The sequence below is a fragment of the Chiloscyllium plagiosum genome, chromosome 17 (genome assembly GCF_004010195.1).
Source record: "Chiloscyllium plagiosum isolate BGI_BamShark_2017 chromosome 17, ASM401019v2, whole genome shotgun sequence".
Taxonomy (NCBI): domain Eukaryota; kingdom Metazoa; phylum Chordata; class Chondrichthyes; order Orectolobiformes; family Hemiscylliidae; genus Chiloscyllium; species Chiloscyllium plagiosum.
Genome location: NC_057726.1, coordinates 20,465,745 through 20,493,244, shown reverse-complemented (window position 1 = coordinate 20,493,244; position 27,500 = coordinate 20,465,745). Strand labels below are relative to the sequence as shown.

At 40.8% G+C, this 27,500-nt stretch overlaps 1 protein-coding gene across 1 annotated transcript in view; it reads left to right on the top strand.

Moving 5' to 3' along the window:
- The first annotated feature begins 329 nt into the window (after positions 1-329).
- Positions 330-27,500, top strand: part of si:dkey-246g23.2 (solute carrier family 66 member 2) — a 149,182-nt gene continuing 122,011 nt past the window's right edge. Inside the window, exon 1 of the mRNA XM_043707508.1 lies at positions 330-722. Within this exon, the coding sequence (XP_043563443.1) occupies positions 330-722 (393 nt within the window). The remainder of the gene's footprint in view (positions 723-27,500) is intronic.

Genomic DNA, 27,500 nt, shown 5'->3' with positions numbered 1-27,500 from the left:
TTCTTCACCTCACTCTTTAGAGGTGGAATTTGTAGCAGAGAGCGGCGGGAGCTGGGCGGAAGTAAGGTCGGAGCACAGAGGCTGTTGGGAAGGTTAGTGAGTTCTATGTAATTAGGTGTGTTCTAGGTCCTACACAGTAGGGCCTCCTCTAACCTAATTAAGAGTCCACAGACTCGCAGCAAAAAAAAGGGGGTTGAGAGAAGTGTCTGGTGAGAAATGTGCAAATCGTTGGCTCAAGAGTCTTCGGCAAAGAGGCTGAGTGAGGAGATTATGCCACAGTTGAAGAGGGTGCAGACCTGACTGCCAAGCTGATTTAATATGCTGCGTGCATGTTGTGGGAGGTCAGGGACACTGATGATGTCTCTGGCTCCCATAGCTGTGGAAAATGTGTACACATTCAGCTTCTGAAGAAGCGTGTTGCAGCACTGAAGAAAGAACTAGGTGATCTCAGGCTCATCCGAGAGAATGAGAATTTTCTGGACAGGACCTTCTGCGAGGTCATTACTCCGAGCATACCAGAAGAGAGAAGGGAGATGACGATGATGAAGGAAGTGATGATTCAAGTACAAGAGACCCCAGGGGAAGTGCCTCTCGTGAACAAGTTGAATCTCTTGGAAACTGTCGAGACCGACGACACTGCCAGTCCAAGAGGCAGACAGATCTGCCAATTGAAAATTGGCGTAGAGGCACAGTCGAGGAGTCAGATATCATGCAGAGTCGTGGTAATAGGGGACTCCATAGTGAGAGGGATTAAATTAGATCAGATAAGATTCCCTACAGTGTGGAAACAGGCCCTTCGGCCCAACTAGTCCACACTGACCCTCCAAAGAGTAACCCACCCAGACCCATTTCCCTCGAACTAATACAATCTCTCTGACTATGGGCAATTTAGCATGGCCAATTCACCTAACCTGCTCATCTTTGGACTGTGGGAGGAAACCCACGCAGACACATGGAGAACGTGCAAACTCCACACAGACAGTTGCCCGAGGCTGGAATCGAATCTGGGACCCTGGTGCTGCGAGGCAGCAGTGCTAACCACTGAGCCACTGTGCCGCCCCCAAGGGATTGAAAGGGACTTCTGCGGCAACAGGTGGGATTTGAAGATGGTGTGCTGCCTTCCTGGTGCCCGGATCCAGGACGTCACCGACAGAGTGGAGGGAATCCTCAAGGTCGAAGGTGAAGAGCCAGAGGTGGTGGTGCATATCAGCACAAATGACATTGGGAAGAAGAGGAGGGACATTCTACAGCGGGACTTCAGAGAACTCGGAGAAAGGCTGAAAAGCAGGACTTCCAGGGTGGTTATCTCCAGTTTGCTTCCAGTTCCTTGGGCTGGAGAGGGCAGGAATAGGGAGATAATGGACTTTAATGTGTGGCTGAGGAACTGGTGCAGGAAGCAAGGATTTTAATTCGAGGATCACTGGGGTATGTTTTGCGATAAGGATAAATTATACATGAGGGACTGGTTGCACCTTAACTGGTGGGGGACCAGCATTCTGGCAGGCAGGTTTGCCACTGCAACACAGGTATGTTTAAACTAAGTAGTGGGGGGGAGGGGGCAAACTGGAAATTCAAAAAGGAAGTTAAAGGGAGAGTGAGAATAAGAGAAGTTAAGAAAGACAACAGAATCAATGGAGCAGAAATCTCAAGTAGGGATCATACAGTATGGTCAAGTGATATCGGGATTGATAGGAAGGGTGCGGGGAGTAACAAATTAAGAATATTATATGTGAATACATGAAGCAAAAGAAATAAGGTGGATGAACTTGAGGCTCAGTTGGAAATTGGCAGGTACGATGTTGTGGCAATAACTGAGACGTGGCTTCAAGTGGACAGGGCCTGGGAAATGAATATTCAAGGCTATACGTGCTATCGTAAGGACAAACTGACGGGCAAAGGGGGCCCTGTTGGTGAGAAATAATATTCAGTCCCTTGCAAGGGGGGACATAGAATCAGGAGACGTAGAGTCAGTATGGATAGAGCTGAGAAATTCTAAGGGGAGAAAGACCCTTTTGGGAGTTATCTACAGGCACCCAAACAATAGTCTGAATGTAGGGTGTAAGTTGAATAAGGAGCTGAAATTGGCCTGTTGCAAATGTATTACTACAGTTGTTATGGGAGATTTCAACATGGAGGTAGACTGGGAGAATCAGGATGGTACTGGACCCCAAGAAAGGGAGTTTGTGGAGTGCCTCGGAGATGGATTCTAAGAACAACTTGTACTGGAGCCTACCAGGGAGAAGGCAATTCTGGATCTGGTGTTGTGCAACAAACCGGATTTGATTAGGGACCTCGAAGTAAAGGAGCCATTTGGAAGTGATGACAATAATATGATAAGTTTTAATCTGCAATATGAGAGGGAGAAGGGAGAATCAGAAGTGTCAGTATTGCAGTTGAACAAAGGGGACTATGGAGCTATGAGGGAGAAACTGGCCAAAGTTCAATGGTTCAATACCTTAGCAGAGATGGCAGTGGAACAACAATGGCAGGTATTTCTGGATAAAATGCAGAAGGTGCAGGATCAGCTCATTTCAAAGAGGAAGAAAGATCCTAAGGGGAGGCAGGGGCAGCCGTGGCTGACGAAGAAAGTTAAGGACTGTATAAATATAAAAAAGAAGTATAACATAGCAAAGATGAGTAGGAAGCCGGAGGACTGGGAAACTTTTAAAGAGCAACAGAGGATAACTAAAAAGGCAATACGTGTAGAAAAAAATGAGGTACGAATGGCCAAAAATATAAAGGAGGATAGTAAAAGCTTTTCTTAGGTATGTGAAAAGAAAAAAAAGGGTTAAGACTAAAATTGGGCCCTTGAAGACAGAAACAGGGGAATTTATTATAGGGAACAAGGAAATGGTAGAAGAGTTGAATAGGTACTTTGGATCTGTCTTCACTAGGGAAGACACAAGTAATCTCCTAGATAGTGGCTGAAGGACCTAGGGTAATGGATGAACTGAAGGGAATTTATATTAGGCAGGAAATGGTGTTGGAGAGACTGTTAGGTCTGAAGGCTGATAAGTCCCCGGGACCTGATGGTCTGCATCCCAGGGTACTGAAGGAGGTGGCTCTAGAAATCATGGATGCATTGGTGATCATTTTCCAATGTTCTATCGATTCAGGATCAGTTCCTGTGGACTGGAGGGTGAATAATGTTGTCCCACTTTTCAAGAAGGGAAGGAGAGAGAAAACAGAAAACAGAGAAAAAATAGACCGGTTAGCCTGGTGTCAGTGGTGGGAAAGATGCTGGAGTCAATTATAAAAGATGAAATTACGACTCATTTGGATAGCAGTAATAGGATAGCTCAGAGTCAGCATGGATTTATGAAGGGGAAATCGTGCTTGACTAATCTTCTGAAATGTTTTGAGGATGTAGCTATGAAAATTGACAAGGGAGAGCCAGTAGATGTAGTATACCTGGACTTTCAGAAAGCCTTTGATAAAGTCCCACATAGGAGATTAGTGAACAAAAGTAGGGCACATGGTATTGGGGGCAAAGTACTGACTTGGATTGAAAATTGGATGATTCACAGGAAGCAAAGAGTAGTGATAAACGGGTCCCTTTCAGAATGGCAGGCGGTGACCAGTGGGGTACCACAAGGTTCGGTGCTGGGACTGCAGCTGTTTACAATACACATCAATGATATAGATGAAGACATTAACAGTAATATTAGCAATGCTGATGACACAAAGCTGGGTGGCAGGGTGAAATGTGAGGAGGATGTTATGAGAATACAGGGTGACTTGGACAGTCTGGGTGAGTGGATGGATGCATGGCAGATGCAGTTTAATGTGGATAAGTGTGTGGTTATCCACTTTGGTGGCAAGAACAGGAAGGCAGATTACTATCTAAATGGAGTCAAGTTAGGTAAAGGGGAAGTACAACGTGATCTAGGTGTTCTTGTACATCAGTCAATGAAAGTAAGCATGCAGGTATAGCAGGCAATGAAGAAAGCTAATGGCATGCTGCTTTTCATAAGAAGAGGAATTGAGTATAGGAGCAAAGAGGTCCTTCTGCAGTTATGCAGGGCCCTGGTGAGACCGTACCTGGAGTATTGTGTGCAGATTTGGTCTCCAAATTTGAGGAAGGACATTCTGGCTATTGAGGGAGTGCAACATAGGTTCACAAGGTCGATGAAGACATTAACAGTAATATTAGCAAATTTGCTGATGACACAAAGCTGGGTGGCAGGGTGAAATGTGAGGAGGATGTTATGAGAATACAGGGTGACTTGGACAGTCTGGGTGAGTGGACGGATGCATGGCAGATGCAGTTTAATGTGGATAAGTGTGTGGTTATCCACTTTGGTGGCAAGAACAGGAAGGCAGTTTACTATCTAAATGGAGTCAAGTTAGGTAAAGGGGAAGTACAACATGATCTAGGTGTTCTTGTACATCAGTCAATGAAAGCAAGCATGCAAGTATAGCAGGCAGTGAAGAAAGCTAATGGCATGCTGCTTTTCATAACAAGAGGAATTGAGTATAGGAGCAAAGAGGTCCTTCTGCAGCTATGCAGGGCCCTGGTGAGACCGTACCTGGAGTATTGTGTGCAGATTTGGTCTCCAAATTTGAGGAAGGACATTCTGGCTATTGAGGGAGTGCAGCATAGGTTCACAAGGTCAGTTCCCAGAAAGGTAGGACTATCTTATGTTGAAAGATTGGAGTGACTGGGCTTGTATACGCTGGAGTTTAGAAGGCTGAGAGGGGATCTGATTGAGACGTATAAGACTATTAAAGGATTGGACACTCTGGAGGCAGGAAGCATGTTTCCGCTGATGGGTGAGTCCCGAACCAGAGGACACAGTTTAAAAATAAGGGGTAAGCCACTTAGAACAGAGTTGAGGAAAAACTTCTTCACCCAGAGAGTGGTGGGTGTATGGAATGCTCTGCCCCCAGAAGGAAGTGGAGGTCAAGTCTCTGGATACTTTCAAGAAAGCGATGGATAGAGCTCTTAAAGATAGTGGAACCAAGGGATGTGGGGATAAGGCAGGAACAGGATACTGATTGTGGATGATCAGTCATGATCATAATGAATGGTGGTGCTGGTTCAAAGGGCTGAATGGCCTACTCCTGCACCTGTTGTCCATTGTCTATTGTCTATTGAATTCTTTACCACAGACAGCTGTCGAGGTTAGGTTAGTAAGTATATCCGAAGCTGAGATAAACAGATTTTTAATCTGTAAGGGAATCAAGGATTATGAGGAAAGGGCAGAAAAGTGGATTATCAGATCTTTCATGATCTCAATAAACGATGAGTAGGCACAATGGGCTGAATGGCCTAATTTTACTCTTACGGTTAACGGTTGTACAGACCCAATGCCTTGTGCCATCATCTCTTTTTTTTGTAATACAGTCACAATCGTCTTCTGTTCCATTAAAGACCTCCCCTTTTGTTCTCTCCTATCCTTTTCTGTTTCTCAGTCTCTGTACTCTATAAAAACTTAGACATCTAACCTTTTACAGTTTTACTGATCCTTCCAATGAAAGGTCATTAATCTGAAACCTCAGAGGGTTATTTGGATCGTAACTGGGATTGATAATGCAGACTGTGGTTCATAATTTCCCTGCACCTTTCAAAGTGGTGCAAGCAGTATTCAAGCATCATGCTGCTTGTGAATTGTAATGATTGCAGTGTGCTTTTCAGCATACAATGAGAGGCTTTACACCTCAACAAGGAGCCAAATAAGTAAGACAGCACTTAAAACTATCCTGCACTGCTTAAAGCCACTGCTTAAACTCATAACAGGAAAGATGTGCTCCAGCTGCAAGAATTGTTGATACATTAAAGATGAGAGGAATGATGCAACACAAAGCATTCCCCAGTCGTTTCAGATGTTATTCTGGAAGATTTAGTTTCAAACATGGACAGGGGGGGGACATGGTTCTCCTTCTTCACTGATACAAGAAGTCATGAGCAGGTGGGATCAGCAGTTCGATCCCTTTGATCTGGATGTTGTGTTATGATCCCCAAAGAGGCCAATAATCTTTTTAAGAAGTAATTAAGTTTTTAGCAAACGACTGAAGAGATTAGATAAGATTTCCAGTTGTCAGACTTTTAATGTAAGGAATGTACCAAAAACATCCTTTAGTAGAGAAATTATACTCTGAACTACAGAAAAAAATCTATCATTTATCTTTTATAATATTCAAAAGTCCTCCCCTATGTTTATAATTTATCTGTCCCGTAGGTGAACATTTCAATTTCCAGGAACCGGTCCGAAGCCATTCTCTGCTCCCAGTGGCTGACTTCTTTTATTTCATCTCCAGATGGATAGTGGTCAGGTCAATGATCCTACTGATAACATCACTTGTCTCACACATTGCTCTAATTGCCACACTCATTTCACTTGCCCAACAATAATTCTGTCAACCGGGCTTCAAATTTCAAATACATGCCCTTGCTTCACCCTCATATACACAGTGTTGCTGTTAGCCTCACATTCACAGACTACAGCTTGCACAGAACTGCCAACTGTGTCACCACACAAACATATTGCATGACAGCCCACTGTCACTTCCCTTTCTTTTGCATGTTAAAGTGAGCCCCAATAGTCAGCAACAGTTAACAGTGGAGGGGGGGAGGTCATGGGGAGCAGTTCAACAGTACGTTCAGGCATTGCTGCATTCACTGACTCCCATGGGAGAGAGGGTACTGGGAATAATTGAAGTATCTATCACGCCTATCACATTTCCGACGCCCCTCCCCCAAGTCCCTCCTCCCTATCTTTTATCTTAGCCTACTGGACCAACTTTCCTCATTCCTGAAGAAGGGCTAATGCCCGAAACGTCGATTCTCCTGTTCCCTAGATGCTGCCTGACCTGCTGCGCTTTTCCAGCAACACATTTCCATAATTGAAGTATGGTTAAGTTCTATTATTCACAGGAAGGGTCACTTTCTTTTAAACATTGCTGAATTCACAACTGATTTTATAATTGGATGAAATGCATAAGTTCCAACTATTAAAAAGATTTGATACAAACAGGAAACCAAAGAAAATGAAATACAATAAAAAAACAATATTTTAATGCATATATAAACAAAAGATGCCAGCATGCCAAATGAGCATAGAGCTGATCTTCTGTTAGAGTGAGAGACATGACTGGTGATGGTTTAACCTGAATGTCACCACACCTCACATGAGGGAGAGATTGAGAAAAAGCGTCCTTTATGGTAACCTTAGCCAGTGCAGGAATTAAACCCACATAGTTGGTATCAACCTGTAATGCAAACCAGCCACCCAGCTAACTGAATTAACTGACCAGGAAAAAGTGAAGAGTGTAGTTGCTGGAGATCAGAGTCAAAAAGTGTGGTGCTGGAAAAGCACAGTCGGTCAGGCAGCATCTGAGGAGCAGGAGAGTTGACGTTTGAGTTTGAGCTCTTCATCAGGAAGAGCTTAGGCTCAAAACGTCAACTCTCCTGCTCCTCGGATGTTGCCTGACCAACTGTGCTTTCTCAGCACCACATTTTTTGAATCTGAACTAACTGACCCCCTGACCCAACTAGTAAAATAGCATAACAAGAAGCATTTCTCATGTGTCACACTTTCTCCTATTATAAGGATGTCCAACAGAGTGTGATGATAATAATAATGAACACTTGTGTGAGTATTCTAACAGCCATCATAACAGATGACACCCACACAGTGCACACTTTCCCGTTCAGGAATTACAATACAGTATATCATGGATACTTGCCACTTAGTATTTTTTAAATGAATTTTGATACTTTTTCACGCTTGGCTTTTTCTCCAATGTTTCTTTCTTTGATTCTAAAAATCACAGAAAAGGAAACACTGATCCAGCAGTGGGTGAAGTGTTGTACCTAATATTTTGCAAATGCACAAATGATGGAACTTTACGATATCTATCAGTAAGGCTACGGATACCATTAGGGCTGAAACCATCAAGATATAGACACACTATAGTTAGTACAATGAAGGAAAATGTAAAGGAGCTGCATGTAGGTTTTCAACATCTTGCTGCCTAATGCACCTTTTCAAATTCCAATTCATTCTTATTGAGTCATTTGTTTTACTACCCAAGCTGCATGGGCTGCTTTTTTTCCCTACTTTTCTCAACCTAACCCTGCCATTGTGTCTTTATCTTTTCAGATGCCCAAGAACTGCCATCTGGTCAGTCTTAGATACACGAGAGAGAGAGAGAGAGAGAGAGCAGAAAGAAAGAAGTAGTTGGTCTGACAGGATACCAGTAGTGCACATATTGGTACCGCATTGTGTAGGATGACATTTTGATCTGATTTATTATTATCACATAAACCAAGATACAGTGAAAAGTATTGCTTTGCATGCTATCCAGACAAATCATACCTTACATAAATATATCAGGGTAACAGGATAGAATGCAGAACATAGTGTTACAGCTACAGAGAAGATGCAGAGAAAGATCAACTCTAATACATGAGGGGTCCATTCATAAGTCTGATAGCAGCAGGGAAGAAGCTGATGGTTTCAGACTTTTGTATCTTCTGCCTGAAGGAAGAGGGTGGAAGCGAATTTAACAGAACAGGAGGGCTTTTTGATGATGTTGGCTGCTTTCCCAAGACAGTGGAAAGTATAGACAGAGTCATGGAAGGAAGGCTGCCTGCAAGTGTTGAATTCCCATGAATGGCCTACAGCCAGTTAAAGCGAAGGAAGCATCTCATAGCTCTCAGAGGTCCTCAGAGAGACATATCACACACGGGTTCTCACAAGAGAACTCAAATGAGGTCTTTGATGAGGTGGCACAGAGAAAAGGGCCATAGGCCTACAGAAGTGCATAGCGCATCGGTAGTCCTGTTGTAACTGCTAAACAGCATGGACATCCAGCACAGGGCTTTGCATAACGTTTGCAGCTCATCCATTTGAATGGAAATGGTGTTCAAACCCTCTCTATGATGAATAGTGAGGCCAAAAATGGTATCAGGTTAATCTAATTGCTGACTGATGTCACGATCTGCCAACTCTGCATAACGTCCAGCTACGCTTGTAATGCCTGCACTAATCCCCACCATTAAGTTGATGATCAACCAATGGGCAGAAGTGGCTGAGGCATCATTTTCTTGTAAACTGGCAACAATATCAGGCAGCATCCGAGGAGCAGGCGAATCAAGGTTTCGGGCATAAGCCCTTCATCAGCCCTTCATTGAGCTTATGCCGTCGATCCTCCTGCTCCTCGGATGCTGCCTGACCTGCTGTGCTTTTCCAGCACCACACTCGAGACTCTGATCTCCAGCATTTGCAGTCCTCACTTTCTCCTGGCAACAATATCACAAAACTACTGACCCAACAAAGCCAAATCTTGTGACCATTAAGTTGTTTCTCTCTCCACAGATCCTGCTAAGTATTTCTAGCATTTTTAATTTTTGTTATTATTCTACTTCTAATGCCTGGCTGAAAGTTGCTTATCCTGTCTTCATAAAAAAATGCATTTAGGAAAAAAAAATCACGAAAAATGCCTTCAAACGGGAAAGGATAAATTGAATTAAAATAATTATGAAAATGTTGAAAACCTACATGCAGCCTTTACATTTTCCTTCATTGTACTAACTATTGTGTGTCTTGATGAAGGCAGTAAGTTGTAGCCTATAGTTGTGGCCTGACTTGTTGTCTATATAATTGATTGCATTTATCTCTGAGTGTTGAAGATTAATTGTCTGCTCTATGATCACTCTGCCAACAAGCATAGGTGCAAAATCTCATGATGCTTAGAAATCATTCCTGAAAAATTACATTTGATAAATGTGTCACAAGCTGACATTTTTTTTCTAAACTGGTGAGGAATTTTCAATGAATTGCATCCTATTCATTTGCACATTATTCATCAGATGTCAGGAATGCCATAGATCATACAACTGTAAGCAGACAGCTAAGCAAAGCAATATTCTATTCTGCTTCCTGCCATTTCTGAAATGCTTTGATCAACCTTTAGTACAGGTTCTTTCTGGTGAGAGGATTAACCATGTTTTATTCTGTTTATCCAAACCCTGTATGCCTAAGAGAGCACATAGAATTGTCCTGGATGTGTACTTTAATATTTACCTGCTCTGTGAATATAAGTGCTCACTTCAAAAGGTGGTGAGAGGCTCAATTTCTGCTGAGATTGTGAGAATAGCTTCTAAATGGGATGAACTTTGCCAGCTGCGGATTGGCTTTCAGATAGCGTGTTGATAATGGGTTTAGAGTAGAAAATCTGGCCTCACTATTTTTTTGTGCATCAAATGAAAACATTTATGCCCCTTAACTGTACTTCAAAATAATTTTCTATCTATATATAAAAGAGACCTTAAAATGTAAATTGGTGGCATTCAGAAAAAAAAAGATGCATCTGTTTATCAGCTTTAAACTATTTCAAAAGTATATATTTTTTGCTCATTTAAAATATAAAAGATATGATGTGCAGCTTGGGAGAGGACAACAAAAAGCAATCTACTAAGTTTGCATGGGTGATCACAAAGACAGATGTGGATTATCATTTCTGACGTGAACCCATTAAGAGGGTAATGAAGACAAAAGCTTACCTGCCAAAAAGCTGAAGTGTAACCTTGATCTAGAGCTTTCTGCTCTGTCACTATGAAATTCATTATATTCTGAAATATCATTAATAAATAATGTGCCAATTCAGTTGTATATTCCAATTATTTGTCAGCATTTGGTAGATGCAAAACACTTTGGTAAATGAGAAAGAACACAGAACGATGACTTAATGGCATTGCGTTGAATATCATGCCCTAAGCTACTTGTCCAAAGCTAAGCAAGCCACTATGTTTTCAAACTGAATCGTTTGGTCTCACCTACTGTGTTTGAAGATTGGGCCTCAATAAAGATCAGTGAGGAAAAGGAAAAGACCAATGTGGATAAGATATTTAAAACTCAATCTTAAAAACAAAGGACTGGGGAAATTTCTTGAAACTACCTCAGCTTCACTGGAAGATGAACAAAAACCCCTTGCTTATGACTTGTAGTGGTATGATGTTAAACCTCGGCTATTCTTCCCCTTATCAATGGGAAGTGCCTTATATTTCCACATCCAAGCAACTATTTTCAAAATCAGAGGCAAAGTACAAGTTCAATTCTCAGACTGTGATTGACACCAATCGCAGACAAATGTACAGACTAGGGTGGGAGAATAGGGCATTAAAGCTCCTCTTTACTGACAAAAATGCAGGAGAGGAATTTGTTAAAGTGGATCAGGTGAATTGCCTACTGGCCTCTATACTTTATGTCTTGCCAAACGGACACTATCAAAGACAGCAGGGTGCCTCTCATCAACATGCAGACTGAATTCAAAGGATTTCATTCAGACCAGACTATCGATTTAACTTTGGTCAAAGCGGAGAAAGATTTTGTAATCTGCCTGCCAGAAGCTGATCGATTATTGGGACAAAAGGCTCCTCAAGGAATTGGTAAACTTTTCTTGTACTCAGCCTCCTCACCTCCTTCCCAAACTTGTAACTTCTTTGAAACTGATCAAGTTCCACCCCACACCACCCAAGACCCAACTATGATGAACCTGCAAACCTTTCAAAGCTCCCATTCCCATCACTTTGTCCAATTTCCCAACCATTTTAGCCCACCATTCAAGCCCACCCACCTCCACTGTGTGGCATCACATTATAGTATTGTAATTTTGTAGGTACACTGGAAAGTTAATGCTTGAGAAACCTTAATGGAGCTGCATTTTTGTCACAATCCAAAAGATGCTTGTCTGGAATAGCAGATAATCCATCAAAATAAATATATTTGCTTGTTATCAGCCTATTGATAAGTCGACTTTATTACACTGAGCAAACTAGGAAGTAATTGATGTGGATGTTCAGAAGAAATCTGCTGCCGTAATATCTGGATTTTTAAAAAAAATCTGAATATTTTTCTCTACTTACTCCTGCTCCTACCTGGACTTAATCTGGGGGTGTCAGGTAATCTCCAGGACTATGCCAAAGAATGTTAGCAATGAACACTTCCAGTCTGCTCAATTACCAGGGGAAATAACAGTTCGTTACTTGATAACCCCATTGACTCACCAGAAGAAATTTAATGCTTCGTCTTTATCTCAGTTCAGGTTCTCAGGATCAGTGGAGTTGGCATTACCCTCTTGTCATTAGCTTGAAGCTGTCCTGCTTTTGATTGGAAATGGTTGGCAATGTTTCAATGATAAAATAGTCTATTTTGTTTTTCATGCATTGTAGCACCACAGAGCAGTTTTGTTTTCTTAAATTGTTTTGGCACAGACATGTGAACAGATGTTGCACAGACGTTTGTGAAATTTCTGGAAGACTTCCATATGCAAACTAAGGCTGATGTCCTTCTTGACAGCAATTATCCTCACAATAAGAGAAAATTTCTGTTCTATTTATTTTGAAGTAAAGGTATTCTTTTTCATCAGTCAGGTGCCTAACATGTTAAAACCATCTTTGCCAAGCATAATCTGCAAAAGAATCCGTACAAGGAAGGTATCTGTACAGGCTGAGGAACTCTGCACTACAGAAAACAGGACACTTCACTGAGCTAAGATAGGTAACATAAGCCAAGATATAGAGGGCCTACTGATGAGAGTAGGTAGAATAACCAGGTGGAGCCATCCCAGCTGTTAAGAAGGCTCAGAAGTTGAGTGGGAAGTATGCCAGCCTCTTGTGACAGGTTCCCTTTTCAGATGTGATCAATGAGGCAGGTTGATTGGTGAGTCATCAACAACACCCTAGAGGGTGCGAGCCAATCTGGCCTACATATCAAATTGTGAATTCTGCCACAAAAGGCTTAACCCCATCGGGCTCCTATTATCAGGCAAATCTTGCTGCAACCATTTCTCTTCAACCTAATCTTACTTTTGCGTGACTCCACCCTCTCCCTAAGAAATATTTTAAGATGCTGTTTAGTTTCAAAGCCAAAGTGGAAACTTTATTTGTAACAAGAAGTGCAGGAGGGGTGAAATGTTGTTCCTAGACGTATTGTGTATGGAGTGGTAAAATCTAATCTGGCAACTAAAATACTTCAATGCAGCAGGTTTCTGATGTGACAATACTATGGCTGTAAAAGGTGTATTTTGTCCTAGAATCCATAGAATCCCTACACTGTGGAAACAGGCTTTTTGGCCCAACAAATCCACACCGACCCTTTGCAGATTATCCCACCCAAACCCATTCCCCATTACTCTACATTTATCCCTGACTAACGCACCTAATCTATACATCCCTAAACATTATGGGCAATTTAGCATGGCCAATTCCCCTAACCTGCATATTTTTGGATTGTGGGAGGAAACCCACGCAGACACAGGAAGAATGCTTAAACTCCACACTGACAATCACCCGAGGCTGGAATCAAACTGGGTCCCTGGCACTGTGAGGCAGCAGTGCTAACCACTGAGCCACAAAAGTTGAGACAGAAGTATGAGCAGTCTACTTAAAGCCAATAAAGTAAACAGCTTGTGAGGCCTTGGTTTTTGTTTTTTTAAATGTTGTAACAATAGAAGCAGCCTGAATGGGTGGGATCAAGCTCCCACTGAACCAGGATTTTTAAGTTTTAGCATTCTGCAATTGTTGAGGGCTTGAAGCTAGATGTAGACGTTTTTATCCTTCTCTCTGTTACAGCTTAAAGCTGGAGTTCTACTCCTACTGCTAGAATTGTATATGAAAATCTATTTTATTGAATTTGCCTTTGCCTACGGTGTGTTTATGGGAAGTTACAATATTGGAACAGTTAATTTGTAGTATATATGACATACATAATATACTATTTTGTTAAGCATTTCAATAGAGTTACAGTTAAGCCAATTCTTTTATTTTTAATTTGTCTATATTTTAACTGTAGTGCAAAAATAATGCATGTTTTATTTAAAGTCATGTAGTTTTGCTAATTAATTTGCATCTACGCATTATTTTAAATAAAATGTTTAGGTTTAGGCAATCTTCTTATCAAATTTTGAGAGGGTTTGATCTGGTCCATGACACTGGTCATGATTGTGATATCTAGCAGTTGTAGAAGAGAATGTGTCTGTCCCTTTGAAGATATAATCAGATACCAATCACTATAGCCTCCATGGAAGTGCAAATTCTCTCAGTATAGGCAGAAAAAATGTGGGACATAATTAAAGTCAATGAACAGTGCACAGCTCAGAGAGAGAAGGAAGGAATAAAATACATCCAGCAATGGTGGGGTGGGGAATGATCATTGTCAACAGGTAAGATAGAAAAATGAGTAAACAGGAATACAGAAGCTATAATTAAAAAGACATTCATTTGTGTAATGCCTTCCTCCATCTCTGGACAAACCAAAACCCTTTGCAAACAAAAAATAATAATTTTGTAGTCACTATGTTGTAGTAAAATATGGACATGGTACAAAGGAAAGCTTTGTGATGGTGACCAGACAATTTGATTCTTAAAAAGCGCAATGTGAGGACAGAATGAAAAATAGAAGCTAATTAAGGGTTAGGCCTTGACCGGGATACTATGCAGTATTTTCCAACTCTTCTTTGAAATAGTGACACGGGATCATTTATGTCCTGCCTAAGAAAGCAAAAGGGCCCTTTGTTTAATGTCTTATCTCAAAGACAGTGCCCCTGGTAATGCAATACTCCCTCAATTCTGTCATGTAATGTAAACCTAGATTGCTGGGCTTAAGTCTCTAGAATGGGACTCAAATCTTAAATCATGGCAGCACTTTCCACATGAACCAATATAATGTGAAAGGTGCATAGTTCATATGTTGCATTTGACACCATCAGATCAGTAACATACCAGGTAATTCTATTTCACTCTGTTACACTGAGGAAATCAAGCTACAAACTGTTCTGCTACAAAATACTGCACTGTCTTCAATCAAGTCCTTTACTGGGTGTACAAAACCAAAATGTTCAACAAGATAATACTTCACCATAATAAAATAAAACTATGTGATTCAAACAGTGCCTGACTGTAGTGAAAATACATTGGCTGTGAAGTTAATCCATTTTACAGTCTTCAGTGTAGGAACCATTGTACTCAGCAACTGCAATAAATATCTACCAAGGACAGCAATAATGTCTTTCATGTATGTATGCTCCTGGAAACTGTGCCTTAGATAAGGGTTAATCCTAATTACTTTACATACTGCACCTCAAAGTACTTAATTCATTGTAAAGCATTTTGGGATGCCTGGTGGACATGAATGGCACTATATTAATGTAAATATTTCTTTCCTGGCAACATGAGGAAAAAACATTAAAGCTAAATACTGACAGTTCAGTTCCATCTAGTGGTCATTTGCAGACCATTGACTTTTACCCATTTCCCCTTCCCAAACAAACAGCAAAAACCAATCATAAATCATTAAGGTGTGCTCCCAGAAAAAGGGTTGGGGTTTGCACATCAGATTTGATGTTAAAGTTCTGAATTAGAATCTATCAAAGAAGCCACTTAAATCCTCTGATTCATCTCCCATTGAAATGTGTGAGCTATAATGATTGAGCTGACAAGAAACCATCAGATTTTGTAACCGTCTTGGTGCGGGATTGGACTAACTGGCTTCATAGTTAAACCTTGCCTAGTATAGTGCAAGAGAGTTCAACCTTGTGAGACTCCAAAATTAAATTACACAACTAAACATCTGTATCATTTCAATTTTCTCCCAGAATGTCAATAGGCCTTTACCATTGTGAAGAGTGTTCACGCAAGATGTACAATATGCTCAGAATCCATTAACATATTCCCAAAGGAGATACTGTTGCAAGGTACTGATTTGAATCAAAAAACATTACGTTTTACTTCCATTAAGAGGAGCTCTTTTTAAACTGATTGGCACCATAAAATAGGAAAAGGTCTTAGCTTCAGCTACCCTGGCAACACAACTATCCTGGAGTTTTTGATATCTAGTTCATTCTCTCCAACTTTGATCATTGAGAGAACCTGAACATTTTTACGATCTGTATGAATGCATCAGCTTTGAGATTTTCTGAAGGCAAAAGAACCTGCTGTTCTCTATGAAATCCTTTGCTGAATCCTGAACAGTTAAGACAAATTCTAATAAATAGCCTGTTGGAGAAATGTGTAAAGTGTTATGCCCAACTGCAGGTGAGATTCCCTAATTGTTACAGGACATGCTGAATTCTTCTCAAGTGAGGAGAGAGGAACTGGCTCCCCTTTTTGTATCACCTGCCTCCTTTCTTGATTGCAAAATGGTTAATTTAAAAGAAAATCCCTTCCCTTGTGGCTACCTTTCTCCCAAACATCAATAAACTTATGTTTAAAAGCGGCCAGTTTAGATAGGCTTTTTTGAGTTAACAAGTGTGATATTACTATTATTTATTACTAAATGCTAAAAGAACACATATAAACAGATTATAAATAAGAGTTGACTCCAGCTGAAGAAAGATTAGGAAACAGATATGCTCACAGACAGAGCAGCTGATGCAGTAGAGCATGTTTCATGAGTCTTACTTTTGCAGATTGCTTAAGATTCTATATTTCTCATTCCTTTCGTATGTGATTGAATTACAGCATTCAGGATGAAACAAAGTCCTTACGTTGTACTGTTTCCCTTTTGTTTAGTCACTAAATAGTTGGCATCTTGCAGTCAGAGTGAGGGATAATCTTCACCTAGAATGCAAGAGTGAATAGAGGGTCATTCTTTGACAATGAACTTCACAGTACGTTGACCCCTGAACCCAAGCTGGTATACAGAGGAATGTTCAGTTCCACTACCAGACGTCAGTAGAGCTGAAGATGACTGTTTAACCCTTGGTCTTATACATTCATCAAACAGAAAAATACAAAATTTATCTGCTGATTGAGATGCAATCCATTAGGTGTGCTCTACAGATGAACAGGGGACTGCCAGCTACTTGTTATCTTTATAGTCACAAGCAATCATGGCCCTGACTACATGAAGTTTCTTTGACAATGTTACATATTACATCATATTGGTGTTCTGTTGCCAACCAGCTACTAAATCTACACCTGCAGTTATTTTGTCTGTTTGGTAGTCATCTTCAGCTTTGGATTTGAAAGGTAAAAACACCCACAAAACACTTGTGAATTCTAATTCATCTTCATAACAATAGTTTATATTCTATAGTGAGTTTTAAGAGACTGCATCTATTATTACAGAAAACTATGATTGCCCTGTACTCTTACAACAAACTTATGCTAGATGAAAAATAATGAGTTGTTTGAAAGAAAGGACAAATTTACAGGGTTGACAATTAGACATCGGGTTTTTGAGAGACCAAAGATATTTTTGATATGGAACCAATGGACAAAAACAGAACCTTCATGAAACCTGATATAAACTTCAATAAACCCACTTCACAAAATTATGATCAGTGCATTGAACTTTGAAAACACATCGTTCTAGCCAATAATACTATTGAAAAATAGTTTCACAGCCAGATGAAGCTGCTGCATAATGTTTGAATGCTGATTTTGAATATTTGGGCTGCGTTAAGATATAAAGGGACAGCTGCAGCAGTTCTTGAGTTATTGGCATCTGTAGCAGCAACTCCTGTAGTGCTGCCAAGTCATGATCTTGCAGAGTGCTGATAGCATACTTCATTGCACTATTGATGGGGTGGGGGGCGGGGGTGAATTCTAATAGCAAGTCAACCCTTCTCATCTAGCCTGCTGAGCTTCACGCTGTTGGAATACGTTATGTGTATCTCTGATCAAAGGGAGAAATCTAAATTTTGACTTGAGTTTATATCCAGGGAGGAATAATTCACTGGAGATTCCTGATTTGATGGTGCCCTTCACTGACAGAAAATTTATTGGAATTCACCAGTGCATGTCTAGAGTTTAATATATGTTGTCATATTTATGAATGCCATTTAAGCTATGCCAATGCTGAAGTCTCTATAATTAATTTTTATTTCTGGATTGTTGGGTTTTCTTCTCTCAAGTGTTACTGAATTAATAAGTTGTAATATTATTAGAACACTCTTTGACCTTAATTCAGCACTTTTGATTCCCTTAGATTACTGGATGCATTGGTTTCTTAAGTGGGGTATCTCCCTTTCTGGACAATATACCAGCTATGTTTTCTCTTGCAGCTATGTCAGAGATTCTTTTGCCTGAGAAATTGGTGTGATGTTGGAAACTTAGACAGTTCAAATTGCAGATCAAAACTACCCTGCCCAATGATGTTGGCCTATTGCTTGTTTACTGTATTGAGCCTTAGGTCTTTCAGTCTTGAGAGGCCAACGGCTCAGAAAAAGACCATTTGGCCCATAGAGTCTGTACAAGTCAAAAAGAACCATCTAACTATTCCAATACAAAACAAAGAAATGCAGATGTTGAAAATTTGAAACAAATCTATTCTAATCCCACTTGCTCCATAGCTTTGTATGCTTTGGCATCGAAATGCTTCTTAAATGCTTCTTATGAGGGGTCTGCCTCTACCACTCTTCCAGGCAGTGAGGTTTTCATTCCCACACACTTTGGATGAAAAAGAAGTTCCTCACAACCACTCCATACCTCCTGCCTCTTACGTTAAATCTATGCCCCCTGCTCATTGATCCCTCCATCAAAGTGATTGTCTCAAAAAACCAAAAGAACTGCAGATGTTGGAAATCAGGAACAAAAACAGAAATTGCTGAAAAAAGGCCTGAACAATTTCTATTCACCACTGCCCTCCACCCTGTGGCTGAGCTAATCCTCACTCTGAACTATTTCTCTTTTAACTCCTCTCACTTGCTTCAGGTCAGACGGGTGGCCAGGGTACCGGCATGGGCCACAGTTATATTGGCCTCGAACATCGAACATTCCCTTATTCCACTCCTACTCCAGCCTTGACCCACAATTCCTTCTCCAGTATCAATGACATCATCAGTGCTGCTTCTCTCTCATCTGGAATTGGAAAAGTTTATTGATTTCCTTTCCAATTTCCACCCCATCTCACCCTGACTGATCCATATCTGACAACTCCCTTCCCTTCCTTGACATGTGTTTCCATTTCTGGGGATAGGCTAGCTGCCAAGGCCCACTACAAACCTAACAACTCCCACTGTTACCTTGACTATACATCCTCACACCTTGCTTCCTGTAAAGACTGTACACCATTCTTCCAGTTCCTCTGTCTCGGTCACATCGATTCTGATGATGCCAACTTCGACCAGGGAAGCTCCAAAATGTCCACCTTCGTCCAGAATCGAGGATTTTTCAGCATCATGTTGAACAAGGCCCTCAGCTGGGTCTGACCCATGGCCCGCACTTCAGCCCTCATCTCCTTTCTTCTCTCCCCAGTCAGCCTTCTACAGGAACCATTCCCTCTGGGACACTCTGGTCCACTCCTCCTTCACTTCCAACATATTCCAACACCCCCACAGTGTTTCTCCTGCAATCACATGAGGTGTAATACTTGCCTATTTACATCCTCTGTCCTCACCATCCAAGGCCCCAAACTCAGCTTGCAAGTGAAGAAGTGATTTATCTGCACTTCAAGGATGTTGCCAGGGTTAGAGGATTTGTGCTATAGGGAGAGGTTGAATAGGCTGTTTTTGCTGGAGCATTGGAGGCTGAGAGGTGACCTTATAGAGGTTTATAAATCATGAGGGGCATGGATAAGATAAAGTCTTTTCCCTGGGTTAGGGGAGTCTAGAACTAGAGTCCAGGGTGAGAGGGGAAAGATATAAAAGAAATCTAAGGAGCAACCTTTTCACGCAGAGGATTGTATACGTATGGAATGAGCTGCCAGAGGAAGTGGTGGAGGCTGGTACAATTGCAACATTTAAAAGGCATCTGGATGGGTATATGAATAGGAAGGGTTTGGAAGGATATGGACCGGGTGCTGGCAGGTGGGATTAGATTAGGTTGGGATATCTGGTCAGCATGGATGAGTTGAACCGAAGGGTCTGTTTCCATGCTGTACATCTCTCTGACTCTATGTCTCAGTCAATCTAGTCTACTATATTCGCTGCTCACAATATGGTCTCAACTACTTTGGGAAAACAAACCACAGACTGAGTGACTGCATTGCAGAATACCTACGTTTTGTCACAAAAATGACCCTGAGCTTCCTGTTGCCTGCCACTTCAACATCCCACTATATTGCCTCGTCAACATTTCTCACTCAGCTCTGCTGCAGTGCTCCAGTGAAGCTCAGTGCAAGCTGGAAGAGCAGCATCTCATTTTCCACTTAGGAACTCTGCAGCCTTCTGGGCTCAATATTGAGTTCAAAACGTTTAGGGCTTGAGTACCTTCTCCCATGTCTTTCCCCCACTCCCATACACCAGGCCTTGTCACCATATTGACTGCTACAATAAACAACTCATTGTCAACTACTAATAGTCCCCATTCGCAGCTATTCATTCTTCCAGGCTGATGTTTGCCCACTTCTTTGTCTGTCTAAATGTTTTCCACTCTTTTTGGGCTCTGTCCCCACCTATCATTTACTTCACCCCCTCCCACCACCCCCCTTCTGCATAAATTCCAACCTTTCCCAAACAGTTCTGAAGGAGGGTCACTGGACACAAAATATTAACTCTGCTTTTCTCTCCAAAGATGCCACCAGTCCTGCTGAGCTTTTCCATCAATTTTGGTTTTTATTTGTTATTCCTATCTACCTGTTTATGTCCCTCCTCATTGTGTCCATCTCAATCATGTCCCCTCTCAGTGTCCTTTGCCCCAAGGAAAACAACACTGGTCCATCCAATTTCACTTCACAACTAAAATTCTCCAGCCTGGGCAACATCCTTGTCAATCTTCTCTGCACCCTCTCCAGTGTAACCATACCCCTCCTCTGGATTCCAGAAATGCATACAATACTCTAGCTGTGACCTAAACAACATTTTATTCACTTCCAGCATAACCTCACACTCTGAAACTGTATCCCTCATCTAATAAAGACAAATATTCCATATGCCTTCTGCCTATCTACTACCCTAAGGGGTTGGTGAACTTGCACAGCGCTTCTCAAGATCCTGCTTTTAATCCTGTATTTCCTCTTCCTTTTTTGTCCTGCCCATGTGCATCACCCACATTTATCTGGCTTGAATTCCATTTTCCACTGATCAGTCCATCTGACCAGCCCATCTGTATCTTCCTGTAATCGAAGTCCTATTTACATAAAGTCAAGTGCATGAGCATATTATGCTTGATTCAAGCAGCTGCTAAAGCACAGGCACAATTTAAATTTCATCCACCAAGAGTAACTTAAATGTTAGGTATAGCATAGGTTAATTTCTCTCCTTTGTCCCTTTTTTCTGACTAACCCTGCCCTTGGTTTGTGTCTTCTCGGGCATGTTATTAATCTTCTGTAGAGTTCCTTCATCTGAATGCACCAACACTCATGCTATGTTTCTTTATACTTACACACGAAAGCTCTTCTGAGAAATGTAGCTTACTGTTTCAAAATTTGGGTTTCTCTTAAGCTTATAAAACCTTGCAGTCCTTTGATCATGTTATTGTAAGTGTCACAACTGCAAACAAGCCATAATTTTTTGTTAAGGTTTCATTACATCAAAACAAAATACTAATCCCATCCTGCTTGTGGAGTTAATTCCTGCTTCTCTTTCAGACTATTGGAGAGGGTAGATGCAGGCATGGAATAAGCATTTCACAATTAACGAATTGGTCTTCATGTTGTTGAATATATAGTAGCTTCTTTCACAGCCGGCACATTAATTTTCATACATTGTTTGCCAGTCTCATAGCACAAAGATCTATTATTGGAAGCAGTTCCTCCAGAACACTGAAATTTCTAATTATTATAAGTAGGGCTGAGTTGTACTGAGGACATCTAGTCCTGTTACTCTTTCATTATGGAAAGAGAGAAAATAAATGAAGTGGGTGGATGCACATTAATGAAATTAATAATAGATAGTGAACATTAGATAGTATATCAAAGCAAGTTAAGTATAGAGCTGGACACCTATTGAATTTTGTAAATAGGAATGTGGCTAATACAATATAATCATTGTAATTTTTAACATACAAGCATGGCCCTACCCATGCTCCAATACAGTATAACTCTGAATATCTGTACAATGGGATAAATTTCTTAATTTACAGCACAATAGAGTAGCTTCACTCAGCACAAAGAAACTTAAATTTTGTTGGCTTCTAGCTACTTCCACATTTTGTTTTAAAATTTAATTAACATAATGGTCTAAACTGAGTTGAAGAAATAAAATTCTAGAAACACACAAGTCTATCAGCAGACTTAAAATGCTGAGGACCATGACGTCTCAGAGTTGAAATGTGGACTTGCCACAGGATCATAGAGTCACAGAGTCCTACTGCACAGAAATAGATCCACCAGTCCAACCAGTCCATACTGACCATAAACTAAACTAGTCCCACCTGCCTGCGCTTGGCCCATATCCCTCCAAACATTTCTTATTGATGTACTTATCTAAATGCTTTTAAACATTGTAACTGTACCTACACCTGCCACTTCCTCTGGAAGTTCATTCTACACATGACGCACATTCTGTATCAAAAAATTGCCTCTCATGCTTTTTAAAACTTTCTCCTCTCATCTTAAAATATGGCCCCAAGTCTTGAAATCCCTCACACTAGGAAAAAGACTCCTGCCATTCACTTTATCTATACCCACCATTATTTTATCAACCTCTATAAGGTCCCCTCTCAACCTCCTACACTCCAGTGAAAGAAATCCGATCCTCTCTTTTTACCTCGAACACTCCATTCCTAGCAACATCCTGGTGAATCTCTTCTGAACCCTGTCCAGCTTAATAACATCCTTCCTATAACAGGGTGACCAGAGCTGGACAACGTACTCCAGAAGGGGCCTCACTGCCATCCTGTACATCTTCAGTATAACATTCCAGCACCTATACTCAAAGGTCTCAGCAAAGAAGGCAAGCTGACAATTTGCTCTAGAAATGTTGCCTGATCTTCAGTGTGGTGTTGTGGTGTTATTTTGGATTTCCAATATGTTGGTAGATTTATTTATTGCTTTGTTTCCAGTTCTGGTATCTATACCATGGGAAGGATGCCATTGCACTGTAAAGAGTGCAGAGAAGATTATCCGGGATGTAGCACTTTTGCAATGAAGAGAGGCTGGATAAGCTTGGATTGTTTTCTGTGGAGCAGAGAAGGCTGAGAGAGGATCTGTTTGAGGTGTTTTAAGATTACAAAGACGCATGGGTAGGCTGGATAAGAAGCAGCTCTTCCCATTAGTTAAAGGGTCAATAACTAGGAGGAATATAATTTTAAAGGGAAAGGCAAGAAACGATTTTAAGCAAATCTTTTTCACCCAGAGGATGGTTGGAATCTGGAATGCTTTGCCTGGGTGGGTAATTGAGGCAGGAGCCTTCACAAACTTTGAAATACTTGGATGAGCATTTGGAATGCCATAACTTTCAAGGCTATGAGCAAAACATTGGAAAGTAGGACTAGTAGAGTTTTTGACTCATTGGACCAATGGGTTTTCTCTGTACTCTATGATTCTATGAACTTGGGACGGGCAATAAATGCTGGTCCAGGCAATGAGGCCCACATGCTATAAATGAATACTAAAAATAAAAAGAACATTTTATTCCCTAAAAATTAGTTTAAAGCTATTCTTAACCCCCGTGGTTTGCTTCATGTTTTTCTTATATAACTGGTTAACTTCTAATCCCCAGACTGACTTATACAGTTTGAGTTACCCTAGAGACATTCCTTCTCTATTCCAAATTAAGTAAACCATCCATCTTACCTTAAATTCCTTGTATCTTCAATCCAAATGTGAGCTCCAATTCACATTCTGCTTGGTGAGCAATCCAGCCTGACTGCTGCTATCTCTTTGCTCACCATCCCTCCACCGTTTGCAGACTGACTGTGCCTGTGAGATTCGAAGACACTTTAGTTAAAAACCCACAACCCAATACTGTAAAGACTTCATGCAAATTATTTTTCATTCACAATCTATCTCCATGGCAACTTTAATCAGATAGTCTTTTAGGCAGGTAGAAATGCTCATTAGTCATCCTTTAGATCCCCCAGCTCCATTCTATCATGAAATTAAATAGACGGTTTAAAGTATAACTTTTTCTGGAGCTAAGAGGGTTACCTCAGATTACAACAGGATCTTGACCAGATGGGTCAATGGGCTGAGAAGTGGCAGATGGAGTTTAATTCAAATAAATGCAAGGTGCTGCATTTTGGGAAAGCAAGTGGGAAGGTCCTAGGGAGTGTTGCTGAACAAGGAGACCTTGGAGTGCAGGTTCATAGCTCCTTGAAAGTGCAGTCGCAGGTAGATAGGATAGTGAAGAAGGCATTTGGTATGCTTTCCTTTATTGGTCAGAGTATTGAGTACAGGAGTTGGGAAGTCATGTTGCAGCTGTACAGGACATTAGTTAGGCCACTGTTGGAATACTGCGTGCAATCTGGTCTCCTTCCTATCGGAAAGATGTTGTGAAACTTGAAAGAGTTCAGAAAAGATTTACAAGGATGTTGCGAGGGTTGGAGGATTTGAGCTATAGGGAGAGGTTGAGGCTGAGGGGTGACCTTATAGAGGTTTACAAAATTATGAGGGGCCTGGATAAGATAAATAGGCAAAATCTTTTCCCCAGGGTGGGGAGTCCAGAACTAGAGAGCATAGGTTTAGAGAGGGGAAAGATATAAAAGAGACCTAAGGGGCAATTTTTGCACACAGTGTGGTACGGGTATGGAATGAGCTGCCAGAGGAAGTGGAGGAGGCTGGTACAATTGCAACATTTAAGAGGCATTTGGATGTGTAAATGAATAGGAAGGGTTTGGAGGGATATGGACCAGGTGCTGGCAGGTTGGACTGGATTGGGTTGGGATATCTGGTCGGCATGGACGAGTTGGACCGAAGGGTCTGTTTCCATGCTGTACATCTCTATGACTCTATGATGTTCCTAACACTCTCCTTTATGAAACAAAAATAAATTGCTGGAGAAACTCAGCAGATCTGGCAGCATCTGGGAAGGGAAAGCAGGGTTAACATTTCAGGTTCACTGCCCCTTCTTCAAACCTTTCCTTTGCAACTTGGAGGTTAACATAGTCTCACCATATCAGCACAGATAATTCTGATATTTTCTGTGGGTGTGGATGCCTTGTACCTTCCTTTGAGTAAAATAAGCTGGGTTGGACCCTCTTGTGGCACAGTGGTAGTGTTGTCCCTACCCTGCACTTGGACGTCTGGGTTTAAGTCAAGATTAGAATGGTGCTGGAAAACACAGCAGGTCAGGCAGAATCCGAGGCAAAAGCCCTTCATCAGGAATGAGGCCTCATGATGAAAGGCTTTTGCCCAAAACGTCGATTTTCCTGCTCCTCGGATGCTGCCTGACCTGCTGTGCCTTTCCAGCATGACTCTAATCTTGACTCTGATCTCCAGCATCTGCAGTCCTCACTTTCGCCTAGGGCTGGGTTTGAGTCCAACCTGCTCCAGAGGTGTGTATTATCATCTTTGAACAGGTTGATTAGAATAATAGGTTAAATAGAAAAGAAATAAAACTAAAATAAGCTGAGCTCTTGTTAAATTATCAAACCACCCTGATCAGGCAAGATGCAGGACAGGTCCTTTCATTCCTCCTTTTATAATTATCAAAGCTCCGAAACATAATTATCCTACAAAAGTCATATTTATAACAAAGTACAGATTTAAATATGTTGATATCTGGATCATAGCATGTTATAAACCTCCTTTACTCAGGCATGTGATGCTTGTGTGGATTTTGCAGCTGCTCATCAATTTGGCATGAATTTTCTCTTCATCATCAGTTCCCAATGCACATCCTGGTGATGCATCTGCTAATCTTCAGTCCAACATTCCAAGCAATCCTGTTGAAGTATAGCTTGTATTAGACTACAAGAGGATGAGTTTATCAAGGGGTTAAGGGGGAGGAGAATCAGATTACATCAGAAATGATGAGAGTGAATTTCAACAGCTAAATCCCAGGATTAGAGATGTAGCCCTTTGACATGCAGCTTGTATTTCTTTTTATATAGTAAGGCCATCCATTCTTTTGATTTTGAGGATTAATGCTGATTGATGTCAGACTCCATTGTATTTGAAATGAGAAAATAGTTTAAAGAATCTTTAGTTCAGATTGACACGTTTGTTCTCTGCTTTATGTAATATACATTCTTACTGAAAACTAATACACTAACAAAAGTTAATATTCTGTTCTGTATCTATGAGTGAGACATGCATGGCATATTTGTTGAAAGTTCAAAGGAACTAAAATCATTTAACATTCACGCAGCATAACTTCCAATGCGTATTTGCCATCCACTTTAAAACCGCTGGAAAGATCTTTTGTTTGGTATCTCTTAAAGAATTTAAATTTACCAAATCTCCTGAGATTTTGTCCTTGCTTTCGCTATTGTTCAATACAGGGTTCTTTCTCACTGTCAACTATCTAAATGTCATGGACCCACAGTTTGTAAATAAACCTTTCCACTTCTGAATTGATTGATTCCAATATGTTCAAAGAGGAAAGATAATCAGCACATCCCAGCATTAAGACAGATTGAATATCTGAAAGGACATAGTCCCAACTCGATGAAAACTTTGTAGACTCATCAGACAGATGTTGGTTTCGTTCACACTGGAAGATTAAAAAAAGCAACATTTGCAAATTTAAAGTTAAATTTGTAGCAAGATAAAATTAATTTTTTGCAAGAATTCTATGGATACCAGATGATTCTACAGGATAATAATTTCTGGGGCTTTGTTTTAAGCTGGCTATTTACAATGTTAGAAGATCATTGCAATGTTTTGTAAACCACTGGCATAGGGCATCTTTAAATTGATTTTACTTTGCCCCATCTTCCAATAAGAGGACTAATGTTATGTAAGTTATTGATCCAAGATATCCTGAGGATTGTATGGCACAGGTTACACTTCATTGAAGACATTATCCAGAGGTGCAGACATCAAAGGATCAGTCAATCACAGAATTATTATGGCACAGAAGGAGTCCTACACCAAGAGTTCAAATGACCACCATTAATCAGTGCCAACCCCTTGCTTATCCCCCATACCCTTGCACACTATGTCTAACCAAATAATCATGCAATGCTCTCTTGAATCTTTCAATTGAACCAGTGTCCACACACTTTCATGCAGTGCATTCCATACCCTAACTCTCACTGAGTGAAAAGGTTTCTTCTCACACAACTCTCTCCTATTTTGCACAGCATTTCAAATCAATAATGTCATGTACGAGCAGCTGAACTAAAAACAAAAACAAAAACAAAAACTGCTGGCGATCACAATGGATCCATGGAGAGAAAGCAAGATAACCTTTCAAGTCTAGATGACTCTTTATCAGAGCTAAACCTGATGAGCTCTGATGAAAAATCACCTAGACTCAAAACGTTCAGTTGCTTTCTCTCCATGGATGCTACCTGACTGACTGTGATCGCCAGAACTTTTTGTTTTCAATAATGTTGTGTACTTGTTCTTTTTATGAGTGGGAACAGCTTCTGTATAAGTAAAATGATTCTGGGACTAGTAATATAAATGCAACCTGTGAAAACAGGATCTGTTCAATACACTGAAGTGAATTCTTCATGATTGCAAAGGGAAGTAATAAATCAAGTGCAAAACCTAACCCAAACA